The sequence below is a fragment of the Pan troglodytes genome, chromosome 18 (assembly GCF_028858775.2).
Source record: "Pan troglodytes isolate AG18354 chromosome 18, NHGRI_mPanTro3-v2.0_pri, whole genome shotgun sequence".
NCBI lineage: Eukaryota > Metazoa > Chordata > Mammalia > Primates > Hominidae > Pan > Pan troglodytes.
The window spans coordinates 22,410,549-22,429,219 of NC_072416.2; the positions used below are offsets into that span (position 1 = coordinate 22,410,549).

The 18,671-nt window shown below is 40.7% G+C and overlaps 1 protein-coding gene across 6 annotated transcripts in view; it reads left to right on the forward strand.

The window, feature by feature from the left end:
• The window catches only part of IQCK (IQ motif containing K), a 139,914-nt gene that overhangs the window by 68,288 nt on the left and 52,955 nt on the right, over window positions 1-18,671 (forward strand). For 4 of the 6 annotated variants that reach the window (XM_016928457.4, NM_001246476.1, XM_016928455.3 and 1 more), the window contains 1 exon segment: window positions 2,680-2,764. The exons of the other annotated variants lie outside the window; for them this stretch is intronic. In XM_016928457.4, the coding sequence (XP_016783946.1) occupies window positions 2,680-2,764 (85 nt within the window). 6 annotated transcript variants of the gene reach the window in all.

The following is an 18,671-nucleotide window of genomic DNA, read 5'->3' on the forward strand; positions in this document are numbered from 1 at the left end:
TCTCTAGAAGCTGTTGAATTTTAACTAGCGAAGGGAAATTACTTCAGGGATGTGATTTGTTGGTGTCACACAACTGAGATATAGAGAATCAGGACAGTGGATGAGGAGAGACATTTAATGTGGAAAACAGGGAGCCCGGGCTGGGCGGATGGCTCATGCCTGTAATTCCAGTGCTTTGGGAGGCCGAGGTGGGAGGATTGCTTGAGGCCAAGAGTTGGAGACCACATAGCGAGACCCTGTCTCTACAGTTTTAAGAAAATTTACTTAAAAAATGTAAAAGAGGCTGTGCACGGTGGCTCATGCCTGTAATCCCAGCACTTTGGGAGGCAGAGGTGGGTGGATCACCAGAGGTCAGGAGTTCGAGACCAACCTGGCCAACACAGTGAAACCCCATCTCTACCAAAAAATACAAAAATTGGCCGGGCATTGTGGCGTGCTCCTGTAGTCCCACTACTCAGGAGGCTGAGGCAGGAGGATCGCTTGAACCTGGGAGGCAGAGGTTGCAGTGAGCCGAGATTATGCCACTGTACTCTAGCCTGGGGGACAGAGTGAAACTTCATTGAAAGAAAGAAAGAAAGAGAGAAAGAGAGGAAGAAGGGAAAGAACGGAAAGAAAGGGGAAAAAAAGGAAGAAATGGAAGAATCACCGAGAAAAGAAAGAAAGAGAGAGAAGGGAGGGAGGGAGGGAGGATGGAAGGAAGGAAGGAAGGAAAGAAAGAAAAGGGGAGGGGAGGGGAAGGGAAGGGAAGAAAGGAAAGAAAAAGGAAGAAATGGAAGAATCCCCTTTACTTGGTCTCTTAGAAAGGACCTGTCCAGCCAGAAAACCAGAGCCTGGCAAAAGCACTGCACTCAACTGCTGATAACTTCTGTGTTCTTTGTGGCTTTGATTTCTTTGGTTCTGGAAGAATTCAAAAGAGCATTCATTCGTTTAAACAAATAGACTATATCAAGCTTTTCTTTTTCTTTTTTTAAGTCAGAGTTTTTGGAGGGAAATGAAACCCTTGTATCCCGGAGAATCATGCACTGTTGCCAGTTAGCTTTGCAGTCTGTGGCAGGCCGGGCATCTGCATGTTTGCCCAGTTGAGGCTTGGTGTGTCAGCACTCCATGATAAGGGATGCTTGGGCTTTGGGATTGTACGGATCTGGGCCCAGATCCTCACTAGGCACCTACAACCTGTGTGACCTTGGGCAGGTTAGTCAACCTGTCTGTGCCGTGAGTTACTGTAAGCTCTAGCTGTTATTTGGGAGAGTTTTGAGGCCAGGGCACTTGGGAGTCCCTTACTTGCAAAGTCATTTCTGGGGATGCTGTACTGGGAGCAGCCTCCATGTGATCCACGTCCTTTGAGGGTTTCTTTCTTTTATATCTGAACAGTCTTGGCCTTTGCTTTTCAGACGTAGCTATGCTTTACTTTGGGGGAAACATAAAGAACCTGAATTAAGACAGATTTGTAAGACCTTGTCATTGGTTAGTGCCTCTGTTAAATTTTTAGTCTTGATTTTTTAATGTGGTATCTTTGATTTTTAAAAAAATCCCATGATATGAAAAATCCCACAAGAGCAGACACTATCAACTGATCCAGCACTTGAGATATTTTATTTCTTATTAAGAATTACTGTTTAAGTATTTTTTTCTAAGCAGAAACAATAATCCACAGCAGATTCATCTTTAAAAAAAAAAAAAAAGCAGCAGCAGTGAAACCAACCCAATCGTCCCATAGTTTTTGTTGTTGTTGTTTTCAGATAAACATAGAAATTGACTTTTCTGGTCTTAAAGCTTAAAACTTAATTTATCTGAGTTCCTTCCTCAGGGAAGGACCCCCAGGCCTCTTAGGAAAAAAAAGGATCAAAGAACTGAAACTCATCAGATCACCACATCTAGACAATGAGATGCCAGAGCCCTCATTCATCATGATTGCTTCCTTGCTCCTCCCTAGTTCTTGTTTTCTTACACATTGTCACATTTCTTCCCTGTTGTATAAACCCCTAGTTTTTGTCTGTCTGGGAGGTGGATTTGAGACTGATCCCATCTCCTCCTGGCTGCAGCACTCGATTAAGATTAGAGCCTTCTTCCCTGGTAATACTCATCAGTTCAGTAATTGGCATTCTGTGTGGTGAGCAGCAAGACCTACACCAAACCCTTGATGTTTCTGTAACAACAGCAGAACTTAAAAATGTGCTTGAATTTAAACCACATTAACCTGGAATGCATACTAATCAGAGATAAATTCCAGTATTCCTTTCAGGAAAGAGAGGAACTGCAGTCCTTAATTTCAATGGAAAGTTGAAGAAAGAGCTCTTTATTATGTCTCAGTCATACTGCAGTACATAAAGGCGGCTGCTCCTCTGTCTCTTGCATTGTATCCAAATAGTCTCATGTCAGTAATATGTATGTTGCACCTTCAGGACTAAAATGCAAGAATAACAGCCTGAGTCCTTCAAAAGAAGAATAGGCTAACAATGATTTAAGATTATGCTGTTTTTTTAAAAAAATCCTTCCCAGATTTTAAAATAATAAATGCTAACTCAAGCATACACTTTTCTATCTAAAATGACACTGTTGCCTGCTAAGAAAGGGGATGGATGAAGCACTTAATCAGAGAGGTCATTATGTTGTCAAAGGCAATGCCAAGGCTGAAGGACTGGATTCTCATGGGCATATAACCATTTTATTGCTTTTCAGCCCACGGCCGCCAATCCCACTCTCGCTCCTGCTGACAGAAGAGGAAGCAGCCCTCTACATTCAATCCTTCTGGAGAGCCTGTGTGGTAAGAATCATATGCGACTGTGGTATTTGATTTAATGGGGAACTTTTGTGAGGTGGAGGGTCCAGGGTAAACCTTAGATGAGTTAGGAACAAGATATTATAGCTAACATCCAGACCTCAGAAATAGGATTCTCTGTAAAATGGGTCTTAAAGAGTGATTTAGAATTTTTACTGAAACTGGCTGGGCATAGTAGCTCATGGCTGTAATCCCAGAACTTTGCAGGGGCCAAGGTGGGAGGATCACTTGAGCCCAGGAGTTCAAGACCAGCCTGGGCAACATGACGAAACCTCGTATCTGCCAAAAAAAAAAAAAAAAGAAAAAAAGAAAAAAAAAATACAAAACTTAGCCCATGTGGCGCACATCTGTAGTCTAGCTGCTGTTGGGAGGCGGAGGTGGGAGGATGGCTTGAGCCCAGGACGCAGAGGTTGCAGTAAGTGGGGATTGTGCCACTGCACTCCAGCCTGGGAGACAGAGAGATACCCTGTCTCCAAAAAAAAAAAAAAAAAAAAAAAACCACAAAGACTTTTTACCAAAACTTATTTTGTAGTTATTAAAAGTACTGTCTTAACCTTTTAAAGTTGGGTTGACTGGCCTGTATTGATATATACAAAGAAAAAACTACATTGTCATTTTAGAAAAAAAACTAGAAAATTCAGGTAAGTCGAATAAAATAAATAAAAATTTTTGAGTCACTGATAACTCCATCACCAAAAGATAATTATTGTTAACATTTTGGTATAAAACTACAAACTTTAAAAATCGGAATTCACATAGTGACATATAAATACTTAACATGGAAAATAGCCTCTGCCTTTATAACTTGTCTTTTTTAACCATTTTTGTATTTGAGACTTTGAGGTTATTTACAGTATTTTTTATTGTTGTAATAAATGCTGCAGTAGACACCTTTGTGCAGTCATTTTTGCGCATTCGTCTGCTCATTTGTATAGGAGAATCCTAGAAGTGGAATTTCTAGATGAAAAGGTAAGCTTTTTTTAAAGCTCCTGATCCTGGCTGGGCAAGATGACTCATGCCTGTAATCCCAGCACTTTGGAGGGACAAGGTAGGAGGATCTCTTGAGGCAGGAGTTAGAGACCAGCCTGGGCAACATAGTGAGACCCTGTCTCTACAAAAAAATACAAAAATGGGCCAGGTGCAGTGGTGGGCATCTGTAGTCCCAGCTAATTGGGAGGCTGAGGCAGGAGGATCACTTGAGCCAAAGAGGTCAAGGCTGCAGTGAGATATGATTGTGCCACTGTACTCCAACGTGGGTGACAACTGGGTGACAAAGCAAGACCCTGTCTCAAAAAAAAAAAAAAACTCCTGATAATATTGTCTTGTGGAAGAAGTTCTCATCAAATACATATGAGAGTAGCATGTGTATCTCATTCCAAAAAGTATACAACCTCTCCAATTATTTGGCAATTAGTGTATCAATGTTAACAAGCTTCCATGAAGCTCCCATTCTAGGTAGCAAGATGACTTTCCCCAAATCTGAGCATCAGATATCATGGAATGAGCTTACATTTAACATCAGCAGTGGCAAACACTGCCAGAGGGAAAGGTCCCAGTGGATTTCCATAGAGGCCAAAGCTCTTCATACTCCATACACAGCTGGTGTAGGAAAAAGAGACTCTGATAAACACACCAGCAAAAAGCTATCAGTTAAGAAGTTGGATTAATCCTAACAAGCTACAATTAATCAACAAATATTTGTTACATGCCCATTAGTGGAACTGTCCCTGAACACAAGAGCTTACTGTATGAGTCAATATTGTCCAGTTATTCCATTCCTTTTGTACATGGTACATTCCAGAAACCATGGGCTAAAGGGAAGTGTGAAAGTTAAGTAACATATTTGTACATTAAAGGAGCAGTCTATGCCCAAAGAGTTAAAACAAACAAACAAACAACAACAACAAAAAAACCACCCTGTTACAGAAACCCCTATTATTCCCCATGATTTAGACATAGTTTTTTATAATGTAGGTTTTCAGTATTTCATACATATTTTATAAATGTGGTCTTTTTTCTTCATTGAACACCAGAAGGTTAGCTTACATCCAGGGATGTCTAACCAAAGCAAAATATTCCTGGCGTTCAGATACTACCTGAATTCCATCTTTGATTTGTGAGACTTATACTTGTTAAACTAGAATCAGCAATTTTACTTTTCTATTTTTATGAAATGTTAAGAGCAGACTGTGAGTCGTGGCTCACACCTGTAATCCCAGCACTTTGGGAGGCCAAGGCAGGCAGATCTCTTGAGGTCAGGAGTTTGAAACCAGCCTGGCCAGCATGGTAAAACCCTATCTCTACTAAAAATACAAAAACTAGCTGGGCATGGTGGCATATGCCTGTAATCCCAGCTACTTAGGAGGCTGAGGCATGAGAATCGCTTGAACCCAGGAGGTGGAGGTTGCAGTCAGCTGAGATTGTGCCACTGCATTCCAGCCTTGGTGACAGAGTGAGACTCTGTCTCAATAAAGAAAAGGTAAGAGCAAAGTGCAATAAAATAGTCATTTTCAAGCCCGTCCTTGAAACAGGTGTGTGCTGTTTATTTCAAACGAAATCATACCCAGAAGCCCAGTATGTAACCAGTATGTAACAGTAAAAGGGGAACTGTTTGTCCTTGATTCTCCCATGGTAAGATTCCACCCACCCTCATCCTTCCACACACAAGGAGCTTTGGGATTTGTTCTTAGTGATATGAATACAGCATAAAGCAGTCTGTAAGACAGCTGAATTCTACTTATCATACCAACAAACGCTGCCATATAAACAGATGTCAAAGTGGCTCGAAATTTAACTGTGGCTATAGCACCATCATCACACAATAGCTATAAATGTGTTTATAGCTAAAAAGATGTTTAGGGGGGTATCAGTGTATACTGTATGAAAGTTCAGGCTGTTCAAATCTAAACACCTCCCCTGCTAAAATCATAACCAGAGGGGGCTACAAAAGGGGGAACAATTTTGAGCCATCACTAGAAGGAAAAGATGCCTGATGTATGGATGACCTTAGAAGGCACCACAGAAAAGAGGGACTTCCTGAGTTTTAAAGAGGAGGTGGGCACTGGTATGTCAGCTGGGACCAAGAGGGTATTCTGGGGAGAGGAAACAGCATACATACATTGTCAAAAGAAAAACTTTAGACAAAATTAACAGAAGTTATTTGAGCAAAGAACAATTCATGAATTAGGCAGCACTCAGAACCAGGAGAGAGGTTCAGAGAGCTCTACCCAGCAACCTAGGCAGGCCTTATTTATAGACAGAAAGTGGAAATGACATCCAGAAACAGCTTGATTGGTTACAGCTTGGCATTGCCTAATATGGACGTGGTCTCATCAGTTGGCAGCCTGCAATTGACTGAAGCTTGTCTACTGTGATTGGCTGAGACTCAGCTACTTGTTACAAAAATGTACTCTCGTAGATTGCAGTTTATGATCCATGGAGGCAGGTTTAGGCCGAATTTAATTTAATACTATTATGCCATTTTTTGTTAAAGCATATTGTATATTTTGAATACATGCACACACACACGGATAGGAAATTAGCTAAAAGGAAACAGCAATCTGACAACAGTGAGTACCTTGGGGCAGTTGGGAAAGAACTAGGAAGACTCTAGCCTTATGTATACTGAACACCTTTTTTTTTTTTTTTTGAGACGGAGTTTTGCTCTTGTTGCCCATGCTGGAGTGCAGTGGCGTGATCTCAGCTCACTGCAACCTCCACCTCCTGGGTTCAAGTGATTCTCCTGCCTCAGCCTACCGAGTAGGTGGGATTACAGGCGCCTGCCACCACACCCAGCTAATTTTTGTATTTTTAGTAGAGACGGGGGGGTTTCACCATGTTGGCCAAGCTGGTCTCGAACTCCTGACCTCAGGTGATCCACCTGCCTCGGCTTCCCAAAGTGCTGGGATTACAGGCGTGAGCCACTGCACCCGGCCACACTGAACACATTTTTTTACAAAGAGAATGTAGTATGATTTTGTTTAATTAAAAATGAACTTAAACCAGAGATCATCTCAATGGATATAGAAAATGCATTTGTTAAAAATGTTTTCATGACAAAAACACTTAACAAACTGGGAATAGAAGGGGATTTCCTCAACCTGATAAAGTTATGAAAACCACAAAGATAACATCACATTTAATGGTGAAAGACTGGATATTTCCCTCCAAGATTAGGAACAAGAGGGGGATGTCCTCTCTTGCCGCTTCACTTTAACATAGTACTGGTAGTTCTAGCCAGGAAGAGTAGGCAAGAAAAAGAAGAAAAGCATTTGGATTGCAAACAAAAAAGTAAATATATTTCCAGTCATAGGTGACATGATCTTATATATAGAAAATTGTAAAGATTCACTAAAAACAACCTGTTAAAGCTAATAAACAAGGTTGCAGGATACAAGATCAGTATACAAAATCAACTGAATTTCTATACACTCAGCAATGAACAATCTGAAAATGAAATTAAGAAAATAATTCCATTTGCAATGGCATCTAAAAGAATAAAATATTAGGAATAAATTTAACAGAAGTGCAAGGCTTGCATGCTGAAAACTACAAAACATTGAAAGATATTAAAGAAAACCTAATCAAATGGAAAGACATCCTGTGTTCATTGACTGGAAGACTTGATATTGTTAAGATAACAGTACTCCCCACATTGATCTACAGATTCAACACAATGCCTATCGAAATCTCAGTTGGGTTTTTTTTGTTTTTTTGTTTTTGTGAAATTAACAAGCCAGTCCTAAAATTCGTATGAAGATGCAAAGGGACCCAAAACAGCCAAAACAATCTTGAAAAAGAAGAACCAAGTTTGAGGACTCACCTTTCCCTATTTCAGAATTTACTGCAAAGTGCAATAATCAAAACTGAGTAGTACTAACATAAGGATAAATGTGTATATAAATGGAATAGAATTGAGAGTCCAGAAACAAACTCTTACATTTATGGTCAACTGACTTCCAACAAGGGTGCCAAGACCATTTAATGGGGGAAAGAATAGTCCTTTGAACAAATGATGCTGGAACAACTGGATATTCACATGTGAAAGAATGAAGTTAGACCCTTACTTCATATCTTATACAAAAAATTAACTCAAAATTAATTAAATATCTAAATGAAAGTGTGAAAACTATAAAAATATTAAAAGAAAGCATGGATGTAAATTTTCATGACCTTATATTAAGCAATAGTTTATATAACAAAAAGCAAAAGCAACAAAAGGAATAAAATAGATAACTTGGACTTCATCAAATTAAAAACACATTTTGTGCTTCAAAGAACATCATGAAGTGAGTGAAACAAGAACCTACAGAACGGGAAAAAATATTTGCAAGTTCAGGCATTCGATAAAGGTCCTGTATTTATAATATATAAAGAACTCTCACAACCCAACAGTAAAAGTACAAATGATCCAGTTAGAAAATTGGCGAAGGATTTGAGTAGACATCTCTCCAAAGAATATATACAAATGGCCAATAAACATGAAAAGATGCTCAACATCACTAGTCATAAGGAAATACAATCAAAACCACAATGAGATATCACTTCATATCCACTAGCATGGCTATAATCAAAAAGACAGTAACACAATAACAGGTGTTGGTGAAAATATAGAGAACTTGGAACCTCCATACACTGCTGATGAGAATGTAAAATGGTGCAGCCACTTTGGAAAAGAGTTTGGCAGTTCCTTAAAGAGTTAAACATAGAGTATCCACTTTATATCCAGCGGCTTCACTCTTAGGTATATATTTAAGATAACTAAAAAACATCTGTCCACACAAACACTTGTGCATGAATGTTCATAGAAGCATTATTCATAGTAGCCAAAAAATGGAAACAGCTCAAATGCCCATCAACTGATGAAAGGAGAAAAAAAAAATGTGGTACGTTCATATATGAAAAGAAAATACTGTTACATGCTAAAAAACGGGTGAATCCTTAAAACATTATGCTAAGTAAAACGAGGCCGGGCACAGTGGCTCATGCCTGTAATCCCAGGACTTTGGTAGGCCGACATGGGTGGATCACCTGAGGTCAGGAGTTCAAGACCAGCCTGGCCAACATGGTGAAACCCCATCACTACTAAAAAAATGCAAAAATTAGCCGGGCATGGTGGTGGGCGCCTGTAATCCCAGCTACTCAGGAGGCTGAGGCAGGAGAATTGCTTAAACCCAGGAGGCGGAGGTTGCAGAGAGCCGAGATCGCGCCATTGCACTCCAGCCTGGGCAACAGAGCATGACTCCGACTCAAAAAAAAAAAAAAAAAAAAAAAAAAACAGAAAAACATGTTATGCTAAGTAAAAGGAGGTAGAGAGAAAAGTTCGCATTTTTACATGTAAATGATTCCGCTTAAATGAAATATCCAGAATAGAGAAATCTATAGATGAAACTAGATTAGTGGTTGTCAGGGGCTGGAGAAAGGGGAGAATCAGTGACTTCAAATGGCTACAGGGCTTCTTTTTGGAGTGATAAAATGTTCTGGACATAGAGAGTGGTGACGGTTGAACAGGTTTGTGAATATAAGAAAACCACTGAATGGTAAACTTTAAATGGGTGAATTTTGTGTCATGTGAATTATATAAGAGAAAATGAACAAATATTATGGGGAAAAATATAAAGCAAGTCATCCTTTTATTCCTTTTGACCATGTGTTCTTTCGATACAAGTTCTTGATTTTTGACCTGGTTTTGGCAGTAAAAAGTAAACGTCCTATGACTAGCAGAAGGGACTTTCGGGAATTCACGAAATGAATCTCGAAGCTTCCTTACTCTGTCCTTACCCACTGCCATGTAGGTTTTACTAGATTTGCCAGCAACAAAAACTTTTACTTATATTCTCTCAAATGCCCTGAAGGAAAAATAGAGTCTTTCTACAAGTTTTTTGTTTTTTTTTTTTTTGGTGTGTGTGTGTGTATAGCAAAATGTACCTAACAGAATTTACCGTCTTAATTTTTAGGTGTACATTTCAGTGGCATTAAGTACATTCACAACATAATGCAACCATGACCACCATCCATATCCTTTTTCCTCTTTCTCAACTGAAACTATGTACCCATTCAATAATAACTTCTCATTCTTCCTCCTCCTAGCCCCTGGCAATCACCATTGTATTCTCTGTCTATGAATTTGACGACTCTAAGTATGTTATATAAAGGAGGTCATATAGTGTTTGTCTTTTTGGGACTGGCCTATTTTATTGAGCCTAATGTCCTCAAGGTTGTTACATCCATGTTGTAGCATGTGTCAGAATATTCTTCCTTTTGAAGGCTGAATAATCTTCATGCCATGAAGTTTTAAAATCCAGAAATCTGACATCTTCACCCATCTAACACAAAACTAGCCAGACGTCTCATAAAAATATTAATATATTTTAACCAACCGCAGTAACAGAGACGTCATGTGATCTGAAAGGCTATTTGTAGTGAACCATTCTTGGTAGCTGTGATTTTGGAATTAGCATTCTAAATAGGTCCTGGATATTTATGACTACACATTAAGCACTTCTGTAGAAGTGGACATTCTCTTCGTTCATTTATTTATTTATTTATTTATTTATTTAGACAGGGTTTTGCTCTGTCTTACAGGCTGGAGTGCAGTGGCGTGATCTCAGCTCACTGCAACCTCTGCCTCCCGGGTTCAAGCTATTCTCCTGCCTCAGCCTCCTGAGTAGCTGGGATTACAGGTGCATACCACCACACCTGGCTAATTTTTGTAGTTTTAGTAGAGACAGTGTCTCACCATGTTGGCCAAGCTGGTCTCAAACTCCTGGCCTCAAGTGATCCGCCCTTCTCAGCCTCCCAAAGTGCTGGGATTACAGGTGTGAGTCACTGCACCCGGCCTGTTTCTTCATTCAGAATTCGAGTCTAGTGGTTGAAAAGTCAGATTGTTTGGGTGGTCAAGGCGGTAGATCACCTGAGGTCAGGAGTTTGAGACCATTGAGATCAACCTGACCAATATGGTGAAACCCCATCTCTACTAAAAATACAAAAATTAGCTGGGCGTGGTAGCGGGCACCTGTAATCCCAGCTATCGGGAGGCTGAGGCAGGAGAATCGCTTGAACCTGGAAGGTGGAGGTTGCAGTGAGCCGAGATCGTGCCATTGCACTCTAGCCTGGGGGACAAAAGCGAGACTCTGTCTCAAACAAAGAAAGAAAAGTCAGATTGTTTCAATGTGCAAAAACTGAGTGTTAGTTTTTAATGTTGTGAATGAATTCTGGTCCTCTTCTGAAAACTCTCCTTTTCCAAGTGTGATTGGTGATAAGTCACGCACTTTTGCATCACTGGTGTTCTTTGGTTTATGAAATCTTGGATACAATTGGTAAGGAAAAAAACCTTGCTTTCTTGTGAAGTTCAAATATAAGGTTCTTATGGGCCATCATGATTGATATTTCTTTAATGATTTTAGAAGTAGAGACCAGATAAATCCACTGAATATTTATTCCGTCTAAATAAGCGCCCGTGGTGTTTTATGCCTTCTACTCATTTGTTTTGTTTTATTCTAACTCAGCAGAGTCACCCAGGGTGGCATGCATTAGCAATCCTCCCCTCGTCCCAACATCAGCTCCCCTTCCAGGCATTGTGACAACTGAGAATTACAAAGTCCATCAATCATTACCCGTTATTTGATGAACAATACAGTGCCAGGTTGCTGCAGCAGCCCCTTTGAGGCCTTGCAAAAAAAAAAAAAAAAAAAAAAACCAATAAAATAAAATAACGGAGATTTCTGATCTCCACTTGCAGAGAACAATAAGAATCTGTGCATTGGGCGAACTAGGGTAAATGAGGGAACCCCCAAGGAGAAACAGCTTGGTATCAGCAGAGTACAAGGTTGAGGGTGGGACAGATCTCACCCTAGATGTGGAGGGGCTGTGGCAGCCTGGACACGTATTCCATCCTTCTGGCTATAGGACTTAGTTCATGATGGGCAGCAGACGGAAATCAGCCCAGTCAGACCTAGTGAGACTCCATTCTGGGATCCTCAGTGGAGTGGCTGGGACAGAGCAGCCCTCTTTGCACTGGGGTTACCGTGAGGCCAGACTGTCAGCACCATCTTAACACAGTGTGAAGAGCCTGTTGGAAAAATGACCACAGAGGCAAGCAGGGGTAAGAGGCAGAGAAAGGGGCTGGGTCCTGAAGTTGTCGTTTGAGGGCCTGCATTCAGCTATACCAATGAATCCCCTTAAAGATGGACTTCAGGGTGGGCACAGTGGCACACGCCTGTAATCCCAACACTTTGGGAGGCTGAGGCGGGTGGATCACTTGAGGTCAGGAGTTGGAGACCAGCCTGGCCAACATGGTGAAACCCTGTCTCTACTAAAAATACAAAAATTAGCTGGGCATGGTGGCGGGTGCCTGTAATCCCAGCTACTTGGGAGGCTGAGGCAGGAGAATTGCTTGAATCCAGGAGGAAGAAGTTTCAGTGAGCCGAGATCGTGCCATTGCACTCCAGCCTGGCGACAGAGCCAGAGTCCATCACAAAAAAAAAAATTTCGGTCACTTACAACCTAGAGTCCTGACAATAAAATTTTCAGTATGAAAATATGCAGACTTTTTATTACTGGCACACAAAGGAGGATATTGGCACAAAATGAAAATCTGGACCCAATGGTACAGAGCAGCCATTTCAATTTGTCCCAGGAAAAGACTGTCCTATGTCAGCTTGAGGCTTGGCCATGGCTGGAGAGGAGAGCCTACCCCAACAAGCAAATTTGTCTAAAACGTATATATATTTTTTAATTGTGCAAGTAATGCATATCACTTGTGGAAAAAAATAGATAATGCATATAAGTTTTGGGGTCTTTTTTTTTGACAGACAGTGTCTCACTTTGTCACCCAGGCTGGAGTGCAGTGGCGTGAACATGGCTCACTGTAGCCTCAATCTCCTGGGCTCAAGCAATCCTCCCACCCCAGCTTCCTGAGTAGCTGGGACTACAGGCATGTGCCACTATGCCCGGCTAATTAAAAAAAAAAAAATTGGAGAAGGGATCTCACTATGTTGGCCAGGCTGGTCTCAAACTCCTGGATATAAGGGATCCTCTCACCTTGGCCTCCCAAAGTGTAGGGATTATAGGCATGAGCCACCGTGCCCAGCAATGCATATAAGCTTTTTAAAAATATATACTATTCATCCTTCTAGAATTTTTTCTATTCATATGGAAATTTTTAAAACATTTTTTACAAAATTGCAATTATAAACACTTTTTTAAGCCTACTCTCTCTCCTTAATATATATTGCGAATATCTTTCGTTATTGCCACACAAAGATATACCTCACAAATTTTAATTCTTCTATGGTATATATATATATTTTTTATTTTTTAAATTTATTTTTGAGATGGAGTTTTGCTCTGTCACCCAGGCTGGAGTGCAGTGGTGTGATCTTGGCTCACTGCAACCTCCGCCTCTGGGTTCAAGCCATTCTCCTGCCTCAGTCTTCTGAGTAGCTGGGATTACAGGCGCCCACCACCACACCCATCTAATTTTTGTAGTTTTAGTAGAGACAGGGTTTCACCATGTTGGCCAGGCTGGTCTCGAACTCCTGACCTCAGGTGATCTGCCTGCCTTGGCCTCCCAAAGTGCTGGGATTATAGGCATGAGCCACCACACCTGGCCTATATTTTATTATATATATATGTGTATATATATATATGTATATGTATATATATATGTGTATATATATACGTATATGTATATATATATGTGTATATATATACGTATATGTATATATATGTATATGTATATATAGATGTATATGTGTATATATATATGTATATATATACACACACACACACACACCCCCAGTGAATACATTGAGTCATAACTTAATCATAGGTGGTTAGACATTCTTGTTTCCTATATATTCAGTGAAAAACATTATTGTTCAAATTCACACACCTGTAGTCCCAGCTACTCAGGATGCTGAGTGGGAGGATCACTTAAGCCCTGGGAGGTCGAGACTGCAGTGAGCTATGATAATGCCATTGCACTGCAGCCTGAGTGACAGAGAAAGACCCTGTCTCTCAAATAAAACAGAGCAAAATAAAAAACAAAAACAGAAAACCAAAAACCCAAAAGCATCCTTGTTCATATGTCTGCACACCTGTCCGATTTTTCTCCAGATTAATTGCTGGCAGTGGAATTGATAGCTCAAAGAGTAAGCACCGTTTCTCAAGAGTTCAGATCATTATTGATAAATTACCCTCTAGAGAGGCTGGAGTTCAACCCCTAGACCAATCTATATGCACACCAGCAATGTATGCAAGTGTACTTTAGCCATAGGTTTTGATGGGAAAGTAGAGAGAGGAAGGAAGGGATTGGGAGCATGATGCATGTCTCGGGAGGGTGGAGTTGTGAGGACACCATGCTAGAGGGTATGAGAAGGGAGGACCAGTTTGTACAGTTGTGTGGGCTGTGCACTGCACAACTCAGGGATACCATTCAAAACCATATGTGTTAGACATCTGAGGCTTGGAGAAGCTTGGGAAATAGTAGTTGAGTAGCCACTTGCTACATATTTTTAAATTCCGCTGGCCTACCCAGCTCCTAGCCTATGGTTTTTAAAACCCCTCTGCTAGCTGGAGGCTGGATGAGTCAATGGAGCGTGTATTGGTGATACCATATAGAAGCACTACTGTCTTGATGAAGAATTTGCATTTTCTTCCTGAAATTATGCAGCATCTTAAACATGAATATTCAATAATATTTAATATTCAATAATAATAATTATAAAATAAATATTGGGAATTTACTCCATAGAGTATTATTTAAACACTAAAAATAATCAACATCAGTCATGGTAACAAGATGGAAATTGCCCATAGTATTACTAAGTGAAAAATGAATAAAATGCCACGTGCAGATTATTTTATGATTATGTAAAAAATAACTTTATATAGAAAATAGGCTACAAAGACATATGTAAAATATTGTGATTGTTCAGTGGCAGGATAAGGAGTGATGTTTTTATTCTCTCTGTTTTATATTTTTAAAATTATTTACAAAGAACATATATGGCTTTTACAAAGTAATAAAAACTTTATTTACTTAGAAACCTATATTCCACCATGATAATGTTTTTTACTCTTTTCTTCTTTAGTTAAAATTTGACATACTTAGACTATTTTTTCTGAGCCTTTTTAGGAGTGTGTATTTGTGTGTGTGTGTAAATATGCAAAAAAATTTGAAACACTAGTATTTGGAAAGTGTTCTTTGTTTTATTTTAATCTGATTGTTAGTGTACTCTGTTCATTCTGAAGTTCCAAAATCATCTTGTTTTGTATTTCGTAGTCTTTCTAATAGTGTTTTTGGTTTTTGGTTTGGGCTGTGTGTGTGTGTGTCTATGTACACAATAAGTGCTTATGGTTAAATAATATTTTCACTAGCAGAGAAGTTTGAGGATTTTTGCCTATAGACCTCCTATTACAAGTCTTCACAGTCTTTTTCTCTCTCTCTTTTTTTTTTTTTTTTTTTTTTATGAGACAGGATCTCTGTCTCTGTCACTCAGGCTGGAGTGCAGTGGCGCAGTCACAGCTCACTGCAGCCTCCGCCTGCTGGGCTCAAGTGATCCTCCCACCTCAGCTTCCTGAGTAGCTGGGATGACAGGCACACTCCACCATGCCTGGCTAATTTTTGTATTTTTTGTAGAGATGGGGTTTCATCATGTTGCCCAGGCTGGTCTTGATCTCCTGGGCCCAAGTGATCCTCCCTTCTTGGCCTCCCAATGTGCTGCAATTCCAGACATGAGCCACTGCACCCAGCCTCTTCACAGTCTTAACTGACAAGGAATCATACACCGCAAGTCATTTGGAGAACAGTTTGGCCTCACAGAGAAAGCCTTCCACGCTACACGTGTTATACTTCACTGGAGAATATGCACTGAATCAGCGGACAGTCTAAAAGGCAGGGCATTCAGAAGACTCAGTTAAAAGTGGTGGGTGTTCAGGTGTGTTTTGATTTGATTTAACTTTATTTTTTATCCTGAAAAACCACTCCTTTCTATTTAGAGAAGATCTGGCCTACATAGTTAGATAGAAAATAGATGATGAAAACAGCTCAGGATAAAAACCAAACACGTATGGAAAGGACCTTTAAACAATACAAATAAAAGGTTTTGTAGTTCCTCCCATATTTTTCTACAAAAAGCGGAAATTACAACTTAAGGCTCAGCACTGAGAGGGAGAGAGTTTTCTCCAAGTCGGGCAGCTGGCTGGGCTATTAAGCATGACAGGTTTTATTTTTTCTGAAAGGTCACTTGAAGTTCTCATTACTGGCCTTAACTTTCTTGTCTTCAATGTTGTGGCTGAAGAGAAAGACTTATTTTTTTTTTCCAGGTAAAACACGCCCTGTGGCAATTTGTTAATAATGTGGGCTCTAGCAGCAGACAGACCTGTTTGAATCCCAACGTGTCAGGTTATTAACCCATTTATGCCTGAGATTGCAATTTTTTGAATTTTTGCAACCAGACTTTGGTGACGACTTTGAGCAGTAGGATATAAATAACTCCCACATGCTTAGCGTTCCAATAATGGAACACTAGGCATAAATGGGTTTTAATAACCATGGGCAGATTATGTAACTTCTGAGCCACAGTTTTCTGTTTGTAAAATGGGAGTAATAATTCCTGCCTATGAAGATCGAATCAGATGCTTCAGTCCACATAAGGAACATGGCACAGTGCCAAGGACATAGTAAATCCACAAGAAATATTGGCTGTTGTTGTTATTGTTGTTGCAGCTGTTGGCTCTATTTTCCTGAATAGGGGTTCTTTTTAAAAAGCCAACTAATGCCCTCCTTTAAGTTCTTCAAAGGCACAAAGCAGGCTCCCATCTCACCTTGGAAATCACTGATTTGTTTTCTGCTCCTATACTTTTGCCTTTTCCAGCATGTTACATAAATGGAGTCATACATCATGTAGCCTTCGAGTCTGGCTTCCTTCACTTGGCTCCATGCGTTTGCTGTTCTCCCACGTGTTTGGGTGTGTGCGTAGTCCCTTCCTTTTTATTGCTGAACAGTATTCCACTGTAGAACCCAGCAAGAGGAGAAACATGAAGGAAGGGGTTCTTAACTCTGCTGAGGAATAAACACATACGACTTTTACGTAAGACTCGTTTATTTGAACCTATGGATTGTGATGGTCTCGAGCTTCACTGTTCATCAAAGCCATCCACTGACAGATTTTGTTTTTAATTTCTGATACCTGGGGTCTTATTCCCCTGAGATTCTTGTTCAACTGGTCACAGTGAGAACAAGAGATAGGTTTGCTATTGTTGGCTTTTTTGTTTTGTTTTGTTTTGTTTGTTTGTTTTTTTGTTTTTTGAGACAGAGTCTCACTCTGTCACCCAGGCTGGAGTGCAGTGGAATGATTTCAGCTCAGTGCAACCTCCACCTCCCAGGTTCAAGCAATTCTCCTGCCTCAGCCTCCGGAGTAGCTGGGATTACAGGCGCACGCCACTGCACCCGGCTAATTTTTGCATTTTTAGTAAAGACAGGGTCTCACCATGTTGGCCAAGCTGGTCTCAAACTCCTGCCCTCAAGTGATATGCCCACCTCAGCCTCCCGAGGTGCTGGAATTGCAGGCGTGAGCCACAGCATCCAGCCAGAGATGGGTATTGTTTAATAGCTCCCAGGTGACTCTAACATGCAGCCAGGATTGAGACCCACTGATGTATTGGAATTGACTTTGCTACCTACCAGTTTTATGATTCAGGAGAAATCACTGAATGATAAATCACAACTTTTTTTCTCTTTAGATGAAGAATAATAATAGCTGCCCAGTCTAGCTCACCAAGTTATCATGGAATTAAAATGTTTTATTTTTTATTTTCAGAGACAAGGTCTTAGTTTGCTGTCCAGGCTGAAGTGCAGTGGTGCAATCATAGCTCACTACGGACTTGAACTCATGAGTTCAAACGATTCTCCCAGTTCAGCCTCCCAAGTAGATAGGGCTACAGTTGTACACCACCACAAACAGCTAATTTTTTTTGTAGAGATGGGGGTCTCACTATGTTGCCCAAGCTAGTCTCGAACTCCTGGCCTTAAGTGATTCTCTCACCTTGGCCCCCCAAAGTGCTGGGATGACAAATGTGGGCCACCGTGCCCAGTCTCTAAATGTAACAACACAGGAGATAGTGTTCTGTAAACTGTAGATGCAGAAATGAATGGTGTCAGTATGGAGGTGATTATATATCAGTGACTTTCCTATTTGAAAAGTACTGGAGGTTCTTTGCCAGGTGCGGCGGCTCACGCCTGTAATCCCAGCACTTTGGGAAGCCGAGGCAGGTGGATCACGAGATCAGGAGTTCCAGACCAGCTTGGCCAATATGGTGAAACCCTGTCTCTACTAAAAATACAAAAAAAAAATTAGCTGGGCATGGTAGTGGATGCCTGTACTTGGGAGGCTGAGGCAGGAGAATCACTTGAACCTGGGAGACAAAGGTTGCAGTGAGTTGAGATCACACCACTGCACTCCAGCCTGGGTGACAGAGGGAGACTTCATCTCAAAAAAATAAAAAAATAAAAAAGTACTTGAGGTTCTATTTCCTAAACAGAGGTAAAAGGTTTGTTGTGTGTATGTGTGTGTGTGGTGGTTTTTTTTTTGTTGTTGTTGTATTTTGAGACAGGGTCTCACTTTGTCACCTAGGCTGGAGTGCAGTGGTGCAATCTCACCCTACTGCAACCTCCACCTCCCAGGCTCAAACAGCCCTCCCAGTTCAGCCTCCCAAGTAGCTGGGACCACAGCTGTGAGCTACTACACCAGCTGATTTTTGTATTTTTTTAGAGACGGGTCTTGCCATGTTGCCTGGTCTGAAACTCCTGAGCTCAAGCGATCCACTCCCTCCGCCCCCCAAAGTGTTGGGATTACAGGTGTGAGCCACTGCACCTGGCCAGTATTTG